At 39.4% G+C, this 12,424-nt stretch overlaps 2 protein-coding genes across 7 annotated transcripts in view; one reads left to right on the top strand and one right to left on the bottom strand.

Annotated features, from left to right (window-relative positions):
• The window catches only part of npnta (nephronectin a), a 151,950-nt gene extending 144,493 nt beyond the window's left edge, over positions 1–7,457 (top strand). For all 6 annotated transcript variants that reach the window (XM_061909388.1, XM_061909379.1, XM_061909398.1 and 3 more), the window contains 2 exons: positions 3,662–3,921; positions 4,001–7,457. In XM_061909388.1, the coding sequence (XP_061765372.1) occupies positions 3,662–3,921; positions 4,001–4,129 (389 nt within the window). In that variant the 3' untranslated portion in view covers positions 4,130–7,457. The remainder of the gene's footprint in view (positions 1–3,661; positions 3,922–4,000) is intronic.
• A 3,530-nt stretch (positions 7,458–10,987) lies between these two features.
• The window catches only part of LOC133558132 (hydroperoxide isomerase ALOXE3-like), a 59,446-nt gene continuing 58,009 nt past the window's right edge, over positions 10,988–12,424 (bottom strand). Inside the window, exon 14 of the mRNA XM_061909280.1 lies at positions 10,988–11,453. Coding sequence (XP_061765264.1) covers positions 11,274–11,453 — 180 coding nt within the window. The 3' untranslated portion in view covers positions 10,988–11,273. The remainder of the gene's footprint in view (positions 11,454–12,424) is intronic.

The raw sequence follows: 12,424 nt of genomic DNA, 5'->3' as shown, positions 1-12,424 counted from the left end.
TCGTGTTGTTATTTGTCTGAGAGTAACTTTGGCGATAAAAGCTCATTTAATACATGCAGCGCTAAATTTGACCAGCAGAGGGCAGTATTGCCACACATTAGGTTTAATTGTGATGAGTCACATACTGTTACATTGTGTGCAATGTAACAGTAATGACAAAAATGTAATGACAAAAATGTAATGACAAAAATGTGCCTTGACTCAAAAAAGGTTGAAAAACACTGGCACAGTGGTTAGAGTGTCTGCCCTGAGATCGGTAGGTTGTGAGTTCATACCAAAGACTAAAAAAATGGGACCCATTACCTCCCTGCTTGGCACTCAGTATCAAGGGTTGGAATTGGGGGTTAAATCGCCACAAATGATTCTGCTCCCCTCACCTCCCAGGGGGTGAACAAGGGGATGGGTCAAATGCAGTGGACACATTTCGCCACACCTAGTGTGTATGTGACAATCATTGGTACTTTAACTTTAACAAAACAGCTGGAGCTTCCGTTTCTGCATACCGTTAACTATCTGTCTAGCTGCACACGCTGGAAACGAGTGGTGAGGGCAGAATAATTAATTTATTGACAGTGCGGTTTGAAAACCGATATGTTTACTTTGCAATTAACTAAACACAGTCTCAAAAGAACATAACCTGTGGAGGCACTTTCTGACGAAACATCCGAAATTTAGATGTTCGGCCCCTGAGCCCTTGGCTCTCGAAATTGCAGCCCTCTTCATTATGTAGTTGAATCGCTCTGCAATACATTGTCCTACAAACAACTATATTAGTTTTATAAAATAATGTAATAATATTGTACAGCATTTACTTGGGTAACGCACTCATGCAATATGTACTTCAGCCTCCTTCTCCATCATGAACCAATAGGAAATACAAAATTGTTGTCATTGACTGACTGATCGGTTTAATAACTTTTTTAGTTCTTGTGGTTTTCATTTCATTAAAAAAAAAGAAGTTATTTTAAAGAAGTACAGTAGTCTCGTTACATCGCACTTTGTATGTTGCGGAACTTACTACATCACAGATTTCTTGGGCGTGAAAAACTTTTCTTGTTAAAGCGTATCTACATAGAAAAAAAAAACAACTCTCAGTACTCCAGTGGTTTCAGCACATAGAAGCCCAGTTTTAACTTTGTACGAACTACCCGGGATGTGACAAAGTATTTCCAGGTCGTGGCTGTGGTTTAAAAAATGTTACTCTGAGCAAGTTGCAGTAACTTTGATTTAGACCAAAATATGTCAAATAGGAAAAAAGCGAAGCCGCAAAATCGGATGCAATGGACGTCGAGTGGGTCTAGCATAATATTGTGAAAGTCCAGTCCATAGTGGGGCCAGCAGGAGACTATCCCACTATGGACTGGACTCTCACTATTATGTTAGATCCACTATGGACCGGACTTTCACAATATTATGCTAGACCCACTCGACGTCCATTGCATCTGGTCTCCCCTGGGGCGGCGGGGTCACCCACATCTGCGGTCCTCTCCAAGGTTTCTCATAGTCATTCACATTGACACCCCACTGGGTTGTGAGTTTTTCCTTGCCCTATTGTGGGATCTGAACCGAGGATGTCGTTGTGGCTTGTGCGGCCCTTTGAGACACATGTGATTTAGGGCTATATAAATAAACATTGATTGATTGATATGGCGAGGGATGACCATAATGATGCCTAATAAACTTTAATTTTAAAGGAATAGTATGAGAGTAAGTTCTATTTTTTTTCTAGTATGAAATGTTTTTAGGGCTTCACGGTGGCAGAGGGGTTAGTGCGTCTGCCTCACAATACGAAGGTCCTGCAGTCCTGGGTTCAAATCCAGGCTCGGGATCTTTCTGTGTGGAGTTTGCATGTTCTCACCGTGAATGCGTGGGTTCCCTCCGGGTACTCCGGCTTCCTCCCACCTCCAAAGACATGCACCTGGGGATAGGTTGATTGGCAACACTAAATTGGCCCTAGTGTGTGAATGTGAGTGTGAATGTTGTCTGCCTATCTGTGTTGGCCCTGTGATGAGGTGGCGACTTGTCCAGGGTGTACCCCGCCTTCCGCCCGATTGTAGCTGAGATAGGCGCCAGCGCCCCCCGCGACCCCGAAAGGGAATAAGCGGTAGAAACTGGATGGATGGATGGAAATGTTTTTAAATATATTTTTAATTTATTGATCAAAACATTTCCTGACATATTCTGTAACTTTTTTTCTTAGGAGATTTATGGCTTTTTTTCTACACAGAAAAAAATGAAATGTAACTTTCTGCTTCATTATATTCTGACTTTGAACTTTGGAAAATATAAAAAATGTCCTGTCTGTTGACTTGACAATGCAGTCTGTCTTGTGCCTGCATTACCATAGCAACAGGGGGCGCCATAAGCTCCTCAACAGTTTGGCCATTCCAGCCAAAAAGAATCCTGAAGAAAGTGTTGTCCAGAAAAGCAAACAGAAAGAAAACAATTATTTTCATATTTTAAAAAAAGCTGAAAAGGGCATTTTTTTTAATTTTGTAAAAAAATAAAAGTGTATTCTAATACAGTGGTTCTCAACCTTTTTTAAGTGATGTACCCCCTGTGAACATTTTTTTAAATTCAAGTACCACCTAATCAGAGCAAAGCATTTTTGGTTGAAAAAAAGAGATACATAAGTAAAATACAGCACTATGTAATCAGTTTCTAATTTATTAAATTGTATAACAGTGGGGCTTCACGGTGGCAGAGGGGTTAGTGCGTCTGCCTCACAATACGAAGGTCCTGCAGTCCTGGGTTCAAATCCAGGCTCGGGATCTTTCTGTGTGGAGTTTGCATGTTCTCCCCGTGAATGCGTGGGTTCCCTCCGGGTACTCCGGCTTCCTCCCACCTCCAAAGACATGCACCTGGGGATAGGTTGATTGGAAAAACACTAGATTGGCCCTAGTGTGTGAATGTGAGTGTGAATGTTGTCTGTCTATCTGTGTTGGCCCTGCGATGAGGTGGCGACTTGTCCAGGGTGTACCCCGCCTTCCGCCCGATTGTAGCTGAGATAGGCGCCAGCGCCCCCCGCGACCCCGAAAGGGAATAAGCGGTAGAAAATGGATGGATGGATGGATGTATAACAGTGCAAAATATTGCTTATTTGTAGTGGTCTTTCTTGAACAATTTGGAAAAAAATATTAAAATAACTAAAAACTTGTTGAAATATAAACAAGTGATTCAATTATAAATGCAGATTTCTACACATAGAAGCAATCATCAACTTAAAGTGCCCTCTTTGGGGATTGTAATAGAGATCCATCTGGATTCATGAACTTAATTCTAAACATTTCTTCACAAAAAAAGAAATCTTTAACATCAATATTTATGGAACATGTCCACAAAAAAATCTAGCTGTCAACACTGAATATTGCATTGTTGCATTTCTTTCACGGTTTATGAACTTACATTCATATTTTGTTGAAGTAGTATTCGTTTATAAATGATTTTTGAATTGTTGCTATTTTTAAGATATTAAAAAAAAAAAATCTCACGTACCCCTTGGCATACCTTCAAGTACCCCCAGGGGTACGCGTACCCCCATTTTAGAACCACTGCTCTTATATATAAATATTTCCATGTTATTGTATGGCTGTCCAATAAAAACCATGAGCTTCCAATAATTATGTTTATGTGTTAATTAATGTTATTTCGCGCTGCCCAGGCGGTCGCTACCTGACCATACCAGAAGTGGGCAGCAAGAGGACGGGACGCGGGGCGAGGCTGGTCATCCCCTTGGCTCCTCCCTGGAACGAGGGCAACCTGTGCCTGACCTTCCGCCACAAGCTGGCCGGCCACCACGTGGGCATGCTGCAGGTGTTCGTCATAAAGGGGACGCAGTACAATCCTTCCGTGTGGGGAAGTACGGGTGGAAACCGATGGAGGCACACGCAGATAACGTTGTGGGGGATGGGCCTGGAGAGCGTAAGTTGGCGCCATCGAACTTTGTCTGTGTTAGGAATTGGTATTAAAAAGACGATGTAATGCGATGTGCTGCCAACAGGTGGTGCTGAAGGGCGAGCGTGGACGGGGCAGAAGCGGTGAGATGGCGTTGGACGACCTCTCCTTGAGCAAAGGCTCCTGCACGGACGACTTTCTCGCCCCGAAGCGGAAAAAAAAGTCATCTCAATGAGACAAGGTGACGTGTGTTTTTGCCTCACTGGCGCCCCCGTGCTGCCGACACGGTGAACAACACGCCGCTGAAGACTGAACTTGCAGCAGCATGGGGGCCGCCTGCTTCTGTGCGGTTGCCATGGAGACACCAAGGTACATCAGTTTTATTTACTTGCTGTTCTGATCGGCGACGCCGGACAAAAGACAACTCGGTCCCCAAAAGTAAGATAAGGAGAATCAAGTTGACATTTGACGAGGAACAAGGTTCAAAGGAAAAGTGGTAAATTCTGAAAACTGCTGAGATAATGCAGGAATAAAGTCACATTTAGAAAATAACTTATCACGAGAACAAGGTTGGAATATTAAGACACAGAGTTGGACCTTTACTGGGAATACAGATAAAAGTAGCGATTTTATGGGAAGACAAAGTGTGTTTATTTAAACGAACAAAAATAGAATTTTAAAAGGAAACAAGTGCGCACATAATTTGAATTACAATGTTACAGGTATGCTGTTTTTATGACAAAAGGATGTTATTGTGGAATAACGTATATTTGCAATAAAACATTACGAGAACCAGGTTAAAATTTTAATACATAAAAGGGCCCCAGCGGGCATAAAGTCATGTGTTCACGGTGAAAAGTAACATAGGAATAATGTTGAAACTTCAAGACAGGAAGTTGAGCTATAAAGTCATATTTACCATTAAAAGAAGTCACAAAAAATTTAAAGGTGGAAATTTGAAGAAAGAAAAGTTGGGATGTAACGGGAATAAATTCATATATTGACAATGAAATGTAACATGGTTGAAATTTTATTACAAAAGACAGTTTAAGCAGAAATATTCACAATAAAAGGTAACATGAAGTTGAAATTTTCGGACAAAAAAGTTATGCTGTGGCAGGAATAAAGTTGTATTTTTGCAATGGAACGTAACATTATGATGAGGTTAAAATTTCACTACAAAATACAGTTTGATCAGAATAAAGTTGTATATTCACAGTAAAAGGTAACATAATATAAGGTTGACATTTTAGGACAAAAAAGTTAGGCTGTGGCAGGAATAAAGTTGTATATCTACTAGGGGTGTGGGGAAAAAAATCGATTTGGATACGTTATGCGATTCAGAATCGATTCTCATTTTTAAAAAATCTATTTTTTTTTTTTTTTAATCTATCTAACAAACCACTACACAGCAATACCATAACAATGCAATCCAATTCCAAAACCAAACCTGAGCCAGCAACACTCAGAACTGCAATAAACAGAGCAATTGAGAGGAGACACAAACACGACACAGAACAAACCAAAAGTAGTGAAACAAAAATCAATATCATCAACAACAGTATCCACATTAGTTATAATTTGAGCATAGCAGTGATTAAAAATCCCTCACTGACATTATCATTAGACATTTATAAAAATAATAAAAAAGAACAAATAGTGTCACAGTGACTTACACTTGCATCGCATCTCATAAGCTTGACAACACACCGTGTTCAATGTTTTCACAAAGATAAAATTAGTCATATTTTTGGTTCGTTTAATAGTTAAAACAAATTTACATTATTGCAATCAATTGATAAAACATTGTCCTTTACAATTATAAAAGCTTTTTTTTTTTTAAATCTACTACTCTGCTTGCATGTCAGCAGACTGGGATAGATCCTGCCGAAATCCTGTGTATTGAATGAATACGGAATTGTTTTGAATCAGAAAAATATCGTTTTTGAATCGAGAATCGAATCGAAAAAATCAATATATTATCGAATCGTGATCCCAAGAATCGATATTGAATCGACGGGTGGGACACCCAAAGATTTGCAGCCCTAATATTTACGATAAAACGTAACGTTATGAAGAGGCTAAAATTTTAGGACAAAAAAAGCTGAGCTCTTGTGAGAAAAAGTTGCATATTTACAGTAAAAAGTTGTCAGAGGACAATAATGTTGACATTTGAGCACAAATGGGCTGTGTAGTGAAATATTCACAAAAAAATGTAACAACCTGAAAATAGGGTGGAAATGTTACGAGATTTTGGATAAAATTTTGGGAAATGTACACATTTATAAACTTGAAATCCTACACAAAAAAAAAAACTGACTTTCATGGAAGTGAGATGTTTTTTTACATGACAAAGTAATCTTAGGAAGCAAGTTAGAACTTTGATGAAAAACATTATGTTACGATAAAACAGTAGCGATCATTTTCTTTTGACGCTAAAAAGTAATACGAGAAGACATTGGACAAGATTACGCCGGAAAGAAGGCGTTTTCACAAGAAAGTAATTTAAAGCTGCTGTCAGTTTTTGGCGACAAAGTAAATATTACCACCAAGTAAGATATTTACGTTGAGTAATGTTACTCAAGAAAAAGAGTTCAGCATGTTGATTAAAATCAAAATTCTCTTCTTTTCTTTCCAGCGAGAGAAGTTGAGGGAAAATAAGGTGGACATTTTACAAGTAGCAATATTGTTGGAATTGAATCAACATTTGCAGGACAACACATATATTATTGCAAGGGCAAAACCAATAAAGAAAAAAATAACCTGCGTATTTATTCTTGCATTATAATCAGTTATTTTTGTAAAATTGCAACTTTTTGTGATCTCACTGACTTTTTAAAAAATTTAAACGCATCATTTTATCAGCAATATTCCAATACTTTTGATCAATTACTTTTTTATTGATCGGTTAAATGTACTTGTCGTAAAAGTACATCAATCCAAAACATCTCAGTTTCTGTCTTGCAAAATTAAGACTTTGTACTTCACAAAATGCTACTTTTCCCAATCATAATTACAACTAGGTTGATTTAGTACATTTATTTAGTTTTTTTTCACAGTTTCTGTCTATGAAAAAACTCCATACTAATTTTTCATTAATACTCCATTTTTATTTTACGACTTAGTTATCCAGTCACAGACAAGTCTGCAGCTTTTATAAACTGTACTCCACGGCTGTCCAATGAAAAGCGGCTATTTCCACATTTAGTGAGTTTAAAAAGAGCAACAACTCAGAAAATATGAAGATTTGCGGTTTTGCATCGGACAGCGACGGTGGCTGTAAATGTATTTGTGTGTACATAGGCTCATGTTGTGTGATTTCCAAATTGTTAAATAACACAAAAAGTCCACTGTTGTAATGCACCGTGTGTACATGTGTTATGAATACAGGCTCGGTGTTGTGCTTCACGACGCTCCCTTCAACCTGTAAAGCACATGTACTGTATGCTGCATTGATGATGATGATGAAGGGTTTTTACGTTTGTTTGTGATATGCATGAAAACATTCAACATATTCAAATTAGCACAAATGCAGAATGTAAATAAAATATGTTTGACACACACATCATAACTTCATTATTTTTTCTTTGATAAAGAAACTTGTTGCACATTTGAACAGAAAATGGACCGATACAAAACCCAAAACCAGTGAAGTTGGCAAATGGTAAATAAAAACAGAATACAATGATTTGTAAATCCTTTTCAACCTATATTCAACTGAACAGACTGCAAAAACAAGATGCTTAATGTTCAAACTGAGAAACTTTTTTTTTTTGCAAATACTTAGAATCTAATGGCAACAACACATTGCAAAAAGTTGGCTGAGGAGCATTTTTACCACTGTGTTACATGGCCTTTCCTTTTAAAGGGGAACATTATCACAATTTCAAAAGGGTTAAAAACAATAAAAATCAGTTCCCAGTGGCTTGTTGTATTTTTTGAAGTTTTTTTCAAAATTTTACCGATCCCGGAATATCCCTAAATAAAGCTTTAAAGTACCTTATTTTCGCTATCTTCGAAACCACTATCCATTTCCCTGTGACGTCATACAGTGCTGCCAATACAAACAACATGGCGGTTACCACAGCAAGATATAGCGACATTAGCTCGGATTCAGACTCGGATTTCAGCAGCTTAAGCGATTCAACAGATTATGCATGTATTGAAACAGATGGTCGGAGTATGAAGGCACATAGCGAAAACGAAATTGAAGAAGAAATTGAAGCTATTGAGCGAATAGCTATTGACGCTATTCGGCCATAGCGTGGGTGTACCTAATGAAGTGGCCCATAGCATGGCTGCCTTTTTAGCATCGCCGGTAAAATGTGCGGACCAAACGATCAGGACTTTCGCATCTTGTGACACTGGAGCAACTTAAATCCGTCGATTGGTAAGTGTTTGTTTCGCATTAAATGTGGGTATCTAGTTTCAAATGTACATACAGCTAGCGTAAATAGCATGTTAGCATCGATTAGCTTAGCATGTTAGCATCGATTAGCTGGCAGTCATGCCGTGACCAAATATGTTTGATTAGCACATAAGTCAACATCAACAAAACTCATCTTTGTGATTTCGATGACTTAATCGTTGCAAATGCATCTGCAGGTTATCCATACATCTCTGTGCCATGTCTGTTTTAGCATCGCCAGTAAAATGTGCAGACACTCTGGTACATTCAATGCGGGTCTGGCAGCAGATTTCTTGCCAGTGGTGTGACTTGAATCCCTCCCTGTTAGTGTTGTTACACCCTCCGACAACACACCGACGAGGCATGATGTCTCCAAGGTTCCAAAAAATAGTCGAAAAAACGGAAAATAACAGAGCTGAGACCCGGTGTTTGTAATGTGAAAATTAATATGGCGGTGTATTACCTCGGTAACGTCACGTTCTGACGTCATCGCTAAAAGACCGATAAACAGAAAGGCGTTTAATTTGCCAAAATTCACCCATTTAGAGTTCGAAAATCGGTGAAAAAAATACATGGTCTTTTTTTCTGCAACATCAAGGTATATATTGACGCTTGCATAGGTTTGGTGATAATGTTCCCCTTTAACAACATTTGAGAACTGAGGAGACCAATTTTTGAAGCTATTCAGGTGGAATTATTTCCCATTCTTGCTTGATTTGCAGCTTAAGTTGTTCAACAGTCTGTGGTCTCCTTTGTCGTATTTTAGGCTTCATTTTGCGCTACACTTTTTTAATAGGAGACAACTCCGGACTACAGGCAGGCCAGTCTAGTACCTGCACTCTTTTACTATGAAGCCACACTGTTGTAACATGTGGCTTGGCCTTGTTTTGATGAAATAAGCAGGGGCGTTCATGATAACGTTGCTTGGATGACAACATATGTCGCGCCAAAACCTGTATATACGTTTCAGCATTAATGGTGCCTTCACAGATGTGTAAGTTACCCATGCCTTGGGCACTAATACACCCCCATACCATCACAGATGCTGGCTTTTGAACTTTGCGCCTATAACAATCCGGATGGTTCTTTTCCTCTGTGTTCCGAAGGACACAATGCCCACGGTTTCCAAAAACTATTTGAAATGTGGACTCGTCAGACCACAGAACCCTGTTCCACTTTGCATCAGTCCATCTTAGATGAGTTTCGGGCCCAGCCTAGCCGGCGGCGTTTCTGGGTGTTGTTGATAAATGTCTTTCGCTTTGCATAGCAGAGCTTTAACTTGCACTTATAGATGTAGCGACAAACTGTCGTTACTGACAGTGGTTTACTGAAGTGTTCCTGAGCCCATGTAGTGATATCCTTTACACACTGATGTTGCTTTTTGATGCAGTATGCAATGTTGGTTTTCAGCCTTACTGCTTACATGCAGGGATTTCTCCAAATCCTCTGAAACATTGGATGATGTTACAGACCGTAGATGGTGAAATCCCTAAATTCCTTGCAATAGCTCATTGAGAAATGTTCTTAAACAATTTGCTCACGCATTTGTTCACAAAGTGGTGACCCTCTCCCCATCCTTGTTTGTGAATGACTGAGCATTTAATGGAATCTGCTTTTATACCCAATCATGGCAATCACCTGTTCCCAATTAGCCTGCACACCTGTGGGATGTTCCAAATAAGTGTTTGATGAACATTCCTCACTTTCTCAGTCTTTTTTGCCACTTGTGCCAGCTTTTTTAAAACATATTGCCGGCATCAAATTTCAGATGAGCCAATATTTTCAAAAAATAACAATGTTTTTTAGTATGAATGTGAAGTATGTGATGCAGTCATTAGACCCGGTTACAAACGCGACAATGAGAAAGTCAAAGGAATTCAGCACAGATTTGAAAAAAACTTGGAGCCATTTCAAAGCCCAAGAGCAACTTTGCAGACAATTGTTCGTAAGTATAAAGTGCATGGCACAGTTTTGTCACTGCCACAATCAGGAAGAAAACGCAAGCTATCACCTGCTGCTGAGAGAAAATTGGTCAGGATGATCAAGAGGGAACCGAGAACCACCAAAAAGCAGGTCTGCAATGAATTGGAAGCTGCTGGAACACAGCTGTCAGTGTCCACAGTCAAGCGTGTTTTGCATCGCCATGGACTGAGAGGCTACCATGCGAGAAGGAAGCCCTTGCTCCAGAAGCGACACTTTAAGGCTCGTCTAAAGTTTGCTGCTGATCCCACGGACAAAGATAAGACCTTGTGGAATAAAAATCTGTGGTCAAATGAAAAAAAAAAGAGCTGTTTGGCCACAATACACAGCAATATGTTTGGAAGAGAAAGGTGAGGCATTTAATCCCAGGAACACCAGTACTACCGTCAAGCATGGTGTTAGTACTATTATGCTCTGGGCCTGTTTTGCTGCCAATGGAACTGGTGCTTTACATAGAGTAAATGGGACAATGAAAAAGGAGGATTACCGCCAAATTCTTCAGGACAACCTAAAATCATCAGCCCAGAAGTTGGGTCTTGGGCGCAGTTGGGTGTTCCAACAGGACAGTGACCCCAAACACATGTCAAAGGTTGTAAAGGAATGCCTAAATAAGGTTAGAATTAACCATAGAAGAGGACATGGCTATAAGAAAGCGTGTGTCTTCTCAGTGCAATATGCATACACAAAGTAACTTTTCCAAACAGATGCAAACAAAATGACACTTTATTTAGTTGAATCAAGCAATACCTATGACAGGCCACTAGGTGTAGGTACAGTCCTGCAAACACCTTGCTGTGCCTTCAAAAGGTGAGTACTTATACATTCACTTTTATCTGATTGTGCTTATTTAGAGGTTCTGATTAAGTACCTGTTTTCAGCATTGCAAAAGGCAAATATTAATTATTATTATTATTTAGTGTGCAAAAAAGGGAACTATTAATGCATAACATAAAATCAAAGCAGAAATACACGACACTTTGGTAGACTAGTTTTAGATGGCCACGCTATTCTCCACGCTCTTTGGATCCAGGTAAGTGTAAGGGATTTCCAGATCTGCATTCCTCTTCCTGATGACTGTAGTCAGCACCTCCAGCTCTGCTTTAAACTCCCTTTGCAGCTGGCGGGGGGTTTCCTCAGTGAAGTGGTCCTCTGGGTAGTGTCCAAGTGCAACCTAAAGAATAGTTATCACAAATTTTACAATTAACGGCTTTATTCAATTAACTGTAATAGTCCAGTGTTTGCTTTATTTTCTCTACTCGGCACATTGCCCTTATTTTTTATATGCAATCGTTGACCAGTATGCCTTATCACTTCTGTTGTGCAACATGTTTGTTAATATATGTGAGGGGTCTGAAACAACTGAATAATCTTTCCAGATTTAAAAAATGTTTGCGTTTAACACCTTAGAGGAAAATTGCATTTTTAATGGAATTTTGGCCATCATCCTACAATCCTTATGTGAGACAACTCTTTCCCTTTTCTTTGCGCTCTAAATAGTGAAAAACTGATAGTACAAGATGGTTAACAATGCAGGTAATGGATGCCTCACCGTGACACTGTCAGTATTTACTTTGGTCATTTGTCTTTGTTCTGCTTAGTTAAACATTATTTAGTCGATTTAACCCAATTACAGTATGAGAGAATCAAATATAATCAAAAGACTAGATGGCTGTGAGATTATTCTTATCTATTGACTGGCTCATTAACATGAACGATGGGATTGGGATGTTGCAGTGAATTATTTTAGCGTTACACGACAGCAGCTGCACTCGTTGCATCTAGACTGACCGCCCGTGACTGCTTTGGAACGGGGGAGGGGCTCAGAGCAGTCCCAGACACTGCTCGCTAAGGAGAGTACCTGTAGTGTGCATTACACCGCAGAGTCTCCGCGACGCATGACAAGGCTCAAGTAACACCGGAAAAAGTTGCTAGATTTGACGCGAGTAGTTGTTTGCAAAAAAAAAAGTCAGCAAGAGGATTTCAAAGTCACCAGATTTAGTGACAAAGTTTCCAAGTTGACACCCGAGACCGGACGCCAGTCACTCACATGGCACATATAGACCTTTACTTAGAACACGATGCATGGATTGGAAAACTAACACAATCAAAAGGAATAAATGCCATTACACAAAATCTGTGTCA

This window comes from Nerophis ophidion, linkage group LG01 (assembly GCF_033978795.1).
Source record: "Nerophis ophidion isolate RoL-2023_Sa linkage group LG01, RoL_Noph_v1.0, whole genome shotgun sequence".
Classification (NCBI taxonomy): Eukaryota; Metazoa; Chordata; class Actinopteri; order Syngnathiformes; family Syngnathidae; genus Nerophis; species Nerophis ophidion.
The sequence above is the reverse complement of the archived record's forward strand: the minus strand, read 5'-3'. Positions and strand labels throughout refer to the sequence as shown.